This window comes from Microtus ochrogaster, chromosome 5, assembly GCF_000317375.1.
Source record: "Microtus ochrogaster isolate Prairie Vole_2 chromosome 5, MicOch1.0, whole genome shotgun sequence".
Lineage (NCBI taxonomy): Eukaryota > Metazoa > Chordata > Mammalia > Rodentia > Cricetidae > Microtus > Microtus ochrogaster.
In genome coordinates, this window is record NC_022012.1 from 74,132,304 (window position 1) to 74,139,378 (window position 7,075).

At 50.3% G+C, this 7,075-nt stretch overlaps 1 protein-coding gene across 2 annotated transcripts in view; it reads left to right on the plus strand.

Moving 5' to 3' along the window:
* Positions 1-7,075, plus strand: part of Ankdd1a (ankyrin repeat and death domain containing 1A) — a 24,934-nt gene that overhangs the window by 8,805 nt on the left and 9,054 nt on the right. For both annotated transcript variants that reach the window (XM_013346481.2, XM_026779470.1), the window contains exons 5-9: positions 2,845-2,949; positions 3,670-3,768; positions 4,713-4,811; positions 5,757-5,855; positions 6,068-6,166. In XM_013346481.2, the coding sequence (XP_013201935.1) occupies positions 2,845-2,949; positions 3,670-3,768; positions 4,713-4,811; positions 5,757-5,855; positions 6,068-6,166 (501 nt within the window). The remainder of the gene's footprint in view (positions 1-2,844; positions 2,950-3,669; positions 3,769-4,712; positions 4,812-5,756; positions 5,856-6,067; positions 6,167-7,075) is intronic.

Consider the following 7,075-nt stretch of genomic DNA (forward strand, 5'->3'; position numbering starts at 1 on the left):
CATATGCACGCGTATGCATGCGTGCGTGTGTGTGTGTGTGTGTGTGTGTGTGTGTGTGTATGCACGTGCTTGCATGTGTGTGTGTGTGTACAACTTGCAGAAGCTGTTTCTGTTCTCCCACTGTGTAGTACCCGGGGATCAAACTCAGATTGTCAGGCTGCAAGTGGCTCTGCCCACCGAGTTGTCTATCCAAGCCCCAGTTTAGATTTCTCAACTTAAATGGTTTCCACTTAGATCGCCCCTGTTTTATGATCTTTGCAGCAAAACACTCTAAAATTTAGTGACCAGTGTAACTGGACTTTAGTTAAAATAACTAGGACTTACTCTTTTTCTTTATTACCTCCTCCCCGCCCCCTTTCATCTTTTGGTTGTGTAGACAGGGTCTTACTCTGCAACCCAGGCTCACCTGGAGCCCACTGTGTAGCCCAGTGTGACCTCGATGCAATTCTCCTGCCTCAGTCTCTGAAGTGGATTATAGGCATCAGTGTGCCTGGGATCATTTTCTTTTTTCAGTTTGAGGAAGGGTCTTACTACATACAAGAACAAGTCCTCCATGTTCTTGAACTCGTTATCCTCCTGCCTCAGCCTCCTCAGTGCCTTGCTGATATTGTTCATAGCTCCGTGGCTGGCTAGGCCATCCCTCTTGCTTTGCCCAGGTTAACCCATGAGGTAGGCTTGGGTTGACTGGACTGTAGGGTATCCGGAGCTTCTGCACGGAGAGTTGGGACATCTAGGATAATGTCCTCAGTTTCTCCAGTGGCTCACAGAAGCCAGCCCAGACGTTCTATGTGGCTTCCTTGGGACAACAAAATAGTAAGAACAGGCCTGGGGATGTAGCTTAGTTGGTAGAATTCACGAGACCCTGGGTTTGGTCCCCAGCACTACATAAATTAAGTATAGTGGTCACTCTGGTGGTGAAGGGCAAGAAGGTCAGTTATTCTTGGCTGCACAGCAAATGTGAGGCTACCCTAGGCTGTTTATTGAGAGGGGTGTCTTGCTGTATTGCCCAGGCTAGCCCTTAACTCCTGGTCTCAGGTGGTCCTCCCCACCAGCCTCTTGAGTAGCTAGGAGGACTATAGTCATGTGCCATAGCTGGCATTTTTCTACAGTACTTTAGTTGGTGAATTTCTCACTGATGAGCTTTTTGGGGTTTTTACATATTTTGGATACACTCAGCGTGAATTTCGAGCGTTGTTTATCGCCCTCTAATTACTTCGGCACACTTATCATTATCTAGAGTTTACTTACAGCAAAAGCCACAGACCTCAAAGTCAGACTCACTGAGCTCACAGCTATCAAGACATAGACCAGTGTTCTGCCGATTCTTAGGCTGCATCAGTGGTTGGTGAGCACTGGAAAACAGTGTTCCAGGGAGTCCGAGACATGGCTCCATGGTTACGAGCGCTCTCTGACCCAAGCTCATAACTAACTATAACTTCAGATCCAGAGGGATCTCAGCCTTTTCTGGCCTTTGAGGGAAGGAAGGGCGGGGCAGAACACACACACACATTTCTTTAAAAAATCCTTACTTTGCCGGGCGATGGTGGCGCACGCCTTTAATCCCAGCACTCGGGAGGCAGAGGCAGGTGGATCTCTGTGAGTTCGAGACCAGCCTGGTCTACAGAGCTAGTGCCAGGACAGGCTCCAAAGCCACAGAGAAACCCTGTCTCGAAAAACCAAAAAAAAAAAAAAAAAAATCCTTACTTTATGTATATAAATGTTTTGCCTGTGTGAATGTATGTGTACCACATGTGCCTTTTGAATCCCCTGGAACTGGAGTTAGGCATGGCTGTGAACTGCCATGTGGGTACTGGTACTGGGAACTGGGTCCTCTGCAAGAGCAATAAGTGTTCCTAACTCCTGAGCCATCTCTCCATCTCTAAAAATATTTTTAAAAAAGAAAAACAGTGCCCAGGGACTCCAACCTTAATGTGGCAGGGGCGGAAGTTCTGGGTCATTTGTCCTTCGCAAATCTTCGTCATTTAAATATCCCTCAAGGGACCTCTCTCTTCCTACCTCCCCTTCCCTCTCAAAGACCTCTTGACTCCAGATCCAGGGGTGCACATCTGGCCTTTTTCACTCTGGAAGGTCAGGTCTTAGTGACTGTACACTGAACGCTCAGTTGCTGGCTTCATTTTTTATTCATTTTTACAAGTGTGTATGTGTGTGTATGTGTGTGTGTGTGTGTGTATGTGAGAGAGAGACAGAGAGAGAGAGAGAGAGAGAGAGACAGACAGAGAGAGAGAGTTTAATTGTACCACATGCATTTAAATGGCCCTGGAACTGGAGTAATAAACCTGTGTGAGCCGTTTGATGTGAGTGTTGGGACTTGAACCCAGGTCCTCTGGAAGAGCAGCCTGCCGAGCCATCTCTCCAGCCCTGTTCCTTACACACTGCTCTGTGGGATGTTCTTGGGGCTGCACGTGCTGCGTCAGCTTACAGTTTGGAATCAACTGTTTGGTGGTGCACACCTGTAATCCCAACATTCAGGAGGATTTCTATGTGTTCGAGGTCAGCCTGTCTACATAGCAAGTTCCAGGCCAGCTAGAGACACTTAAACACTTTTCCTATGCTCTGACTTGGCAAAGACTGAGGCAATCTGTGTGTAATTGCAAACTCGGAGAGGTGAAGGCAATGGGTCCCAAACCAGAGTTGATGAGCGTGGAGCCAGGCTTTTGGCTTCTAGCATCCTGATTGGTGGCTGCCTCCCTGGGTCATGCATGGGCTCTCTTCACCATTGACAGCATTGTTACCATGGCAACTGTATGCTGGGAAACAGGCAGTGTATAAGAGGGGCCCTTCACAGACTCCAGCCTCCCCCCCTCCCCACTGGCTTGTTTCCAGGATGGTCTGACCTTACTGCACTGTGCGGCTCAGAAAGGACACATGCCTGTGCTGGCTTTTGTCGTGGAAGACCTGGAGGATGTGACCTTGGACCATGCAGACAAGGTATTACCCATGCAAACCTATTCAACTCTCCCATTGGCTGGTACTTCACTGGGTGTACCCTGTCAGTTGAGACACTCTTTGGATGTGTCTTATTGGCTCAGACTCTACTAGGGACACTGCACACCTGGATCCATTCTTAGATCAGCTAGGAAAACTATTCTACCCTGAGCGTCCCCGGAGGGGACATGACAGGTATACAGACGGGCAGGATGAAATCAGAACGTGGCTGGCTCTCCCTTCCATCAAGGACTAGACAGGTTAGAGAAAAGAGCCTGTCTCTGTTTCCCAGAGAAGGGAGGGGGCGGTTAGGGAGGGAGAGTAATTGGAAAGGCGTGGAAAGCATCCTGGAACTTCAAGGGCAGAAAAGAGTTCTGAGTGTGTGATTTCTGGCAGGCCAGAATCATGAGAGGGGAAGTCCAAAGGGCAGAGGATCCCCATGGAGCTCTGTCTCAAACCTGAGGATTCTCTCTTCATATGACTGGCAGCAGGGAGCCACTGAGGAACTGTGGCCGGAGGAGGGTCTCCTCCCAACAAAGGGGCTGCTGTTCGGAACCTGGGGCCCAGTGGCAGGGAGGATGGGACACGAGAGGCGAGGAAAGCCCAGGTCCATGGGCAGGGGCGGTGTGTGCACGGCAGCCTGCAGAGGCTCACTGGCTCTGGGCAGGGGCGGTGTGTGCACGGCAGCCTGCGGAGCCTCACTGACTCTTGCCTTCTGGTCAGCTGGGAAGAACAGCATTTCACAGAGCTGCGGAGCACGGACAGCTGGATGCTCTGGACTTCCTCGTGGGCTCTGGCTGTGACCACAGTGTCAAAGACAAGGTACCGTGTGGCTGCGAGGCACACTGAACCCCTGGCCAGCTGTACTCCTTGTCCTTGGTCCTGGCACCTCCTAGGCCTACCGGTTTTTTTTGTTTTTGTTTTTGTTTTTCAGATTTCTTTTATGGTGCATGAATGTTTTTCCTGAGGTCAGAAGAGGGTGTCAGATGGTTGTGAGCCACCATGTAGGTGCTGGGAATTGAACCCAGGTTCTCTGGAAGAAGCCACTGGGCCATCTCTCCAGCGTCATAGAGCCTACTTCTGACCCAAGTTCTGCTTGGGGGAAAGGCTCCCAAAGGCCAGAATGTGTCATGTGTCTGATGTTCTTCTAGTGGGCACATGGGCCAGCTGGTGAGGTGTGAGATGTCCAAGATGAAATTTCTTCTCTTTTTCTCTCTTTCTCTCCACCCCACCCCCTTCTTTTTTTTTTAATTGATTTTTATTGAGCTCTACATTTTTCTCTGCTCCTCTCCCTGCCTCTCCCCTTCACCCCCTCTTTTCTTTAACACAGTCTCATAGAGTCCAGGCTGGCTGCAAGCTCAGTATGTATCAGAAAATGATCTGGGACCATCCTCTTGCCCCCAGCTCCCAAGCACTGACTTTCTAGGTGGCGCTGCCATGCCTGGTTTTTATAGTCCTGGGGACTGAACAAGCTCTGTGCATGCTGGGTAATCACTCTACAAACGGATGTACATTCCCAGCCCTTATTTTGCTTTTAAAATAATGCAGCTGCCTTGAATCATAAGGAGCAAGAGTATGTGCGGGACTTATGCCTGGTTGTAGCTTTTAGTGGTGACAGGCATGACACTTGTCATACTTGTTCTGTAACCCTGGACATGTTGCTCTGGGCCTTAACCTCTGTATCTGTGAAATGAGGAGGGCAGCTCCAGTGGGGGTTCTGTGACATACTGAATCTGGGGACTCTGTCATCTGTCTTCTTCCTGCAGGAGGGGAACACGGCTCTGCACCTGGCTGCCAGCCGGGGCCACACAGCTGTGCTACAGAGACTTGTGGACATTGGACTAGACCTGGAGGAGCAGAACACAGTGAGTCATCAGCTGGGGATGCAGACAGAGGAGGTGCTTGCTGGCTCTGTCTTTGGGGAACTCCCAGCCTGGGGGCAGTGTTCTTTGTCTTGGTAGAGAGCTTGGGCAGGGCATGTTCTCACACTGACACCCACCAGGAGGAAGTGAGCAGTCGTCCCAGGGACCTGGCTAAGCAGGGAGCCAGATAGGATTGTCAAAACATGAGCAGGCATGGTGGTGCATGCCTTTAATCCCAGTACTTGGGAGGCAGAGGCAGGTGAATCTCTATGAATTCGAGGCCAGCCTGGTCTACAGAGTGAGTTCTAGGACAGCTAGGGCTGCACAGAGAAACCTTGTCTCAAAAAACATATGCAGGCTGGAGAGATGGCTCAGAGGTTAAGAGCATTGCCTGCTCTTCCAAAGGTCCTGAGTTCAATTCCCAGCAACCATATGGTGGCTCACAACCATCTGTAATGGGGTCTGGTGCCCTCTTCTGGCCTGTAGGCATACACACAGACAGAATATTGTATACATAATAAATAAACAAATATTTTTTAAAAAAAGCCGGGCGGTGGTGGCGCACGCCTTTAATCCCAGCACTCGGGAGGCAAAGGCAGGCGGATCTCTGTGAGTTCGAGACCAGCCTGGTCTACAGAGCTAGTTCCAGGACAGGCTCCAAAGCCACCGAGAAACCCTGTCTCGAAAAACCAAAAAAAAAAAAAAATATGCACACACAAAACAAACAAACCAACAAACCATGAGAAGTCGGGGTGGCTTTCCGACATAGGAGGGACTGGACTAGTGAGGGCGAAGTGGGTCAGAGGGCAAGGAGGACATGGGTAGAGGCGATGATGAGGTCAGCAGGTCATGCGCATTCCTCACTAGTAGGTGGCTGAGAGCTCAGGGGGACAGAGATAGGTGTGTGCCCTTAACTCCAGACTCTGCCCCTTTCCCCGTGTGTTTCAGGAGGGTCTGACCGCTTTGCATGCAGCCGCTGAAGGGATCCACATGGACTGTGTGAGGCTACTCCTCAATGCCGGGAGCAACGTCAATGCCCTCACCCAGGTAGCTGGCACTCCGAGATTGGTGAATAGAGGCTTTAAAGCAGTCACCCTGGGTTCTGGTCTTGGCTTCTCCAGTTTAGCTATGTAGTAAAGGCCATAGGCCTGGGCCAATCACCAACGACTCTGGCCATGAGACTCGAGTGGAATATGAATCTCAGTGCCTGTCACATGAGAGATCCTTGGAATAGTGCCCTGATGCCTGTTTCTCTCCAGAAAAAGCTGAGCTGCCTCCACTATGCAGCCCTTGGTGGCTCTGAGGATGTGTCCTGGGCACTCATCAAGGCAGGCGGGTGCACAAACGTGGCAGACAGGGTAAGTGTTGGGCCTGGGTTGAAGGGACCCCCTACTGAGTCTCCTGTGATTATATTAAACACAGAAGGGAGAACTAGGCCCTTCCTCTCCCTTGTGGTTGGGGAGGGTCAGGGACTAATAATAGTGGCATTTCATTTCTGACGCTTTGTCAGGGACAGTGTTGAAACCGAGCTTGGCCATCCTCCCAGCTGAACTGCCTGCGCCTAGCAATCTTTAATGTTTGCCAGTCCAGCCACTGACCACTTAATTATATTCTCTGTCTTTCTGGTGTTTGTGTGTGTGTGTACGTGTGTGTGTGTGTGTGTGCATGCTTGTGTGCTTGCGTGTGTAGAGGCCAGAGGTCAACATTAGAGGTCTTCCTCAATCACTCCCCATATTATTTTTTGAGCCAGCAGGGTCCTGCTGACTGTGCTTCCCAGCCCTGTGGTCACAGGTGTGTCCTGCCACCTGTGACTTTTTATGTGGGTGCTGGGATCTGAAGTCAGGTCCTCATGCTCGCATGGTGAATACCAGCTGAGCTTTCTCTCCAGCCCAGGTGTTCACCCTTTCCCTATTAGAAACCTTCAGGAGCTGTGTAATCCTGTGGTCAGGACAGATGTTGTCATCAGAAACCCCAGATCCTCCTATCTTGGTAGTCTTCTCAGTTTTGCTAAATAAATTGGTTTGCTCTGGGGGCAGAGGTTGGGGAGAGACAGAGAGAGGCACACAGAGAGAAAGAGAAATAAAAAGTGTGTGTGTGTGAGAGAGAGAGAAAGAGAGAGAGACAGAAACAGAAAGAGAGAAATAACAAACCTGTGTGTTGCTGCGTGGTGGTGGCGCAGGCCTTTAATTCCAGCTCTCAGGAGGCAGAGTCAGGTGGACTCTGTGAGTTCGAAGCCATTAGTCTGGTCTACAGAGTGTGTTTCAGGA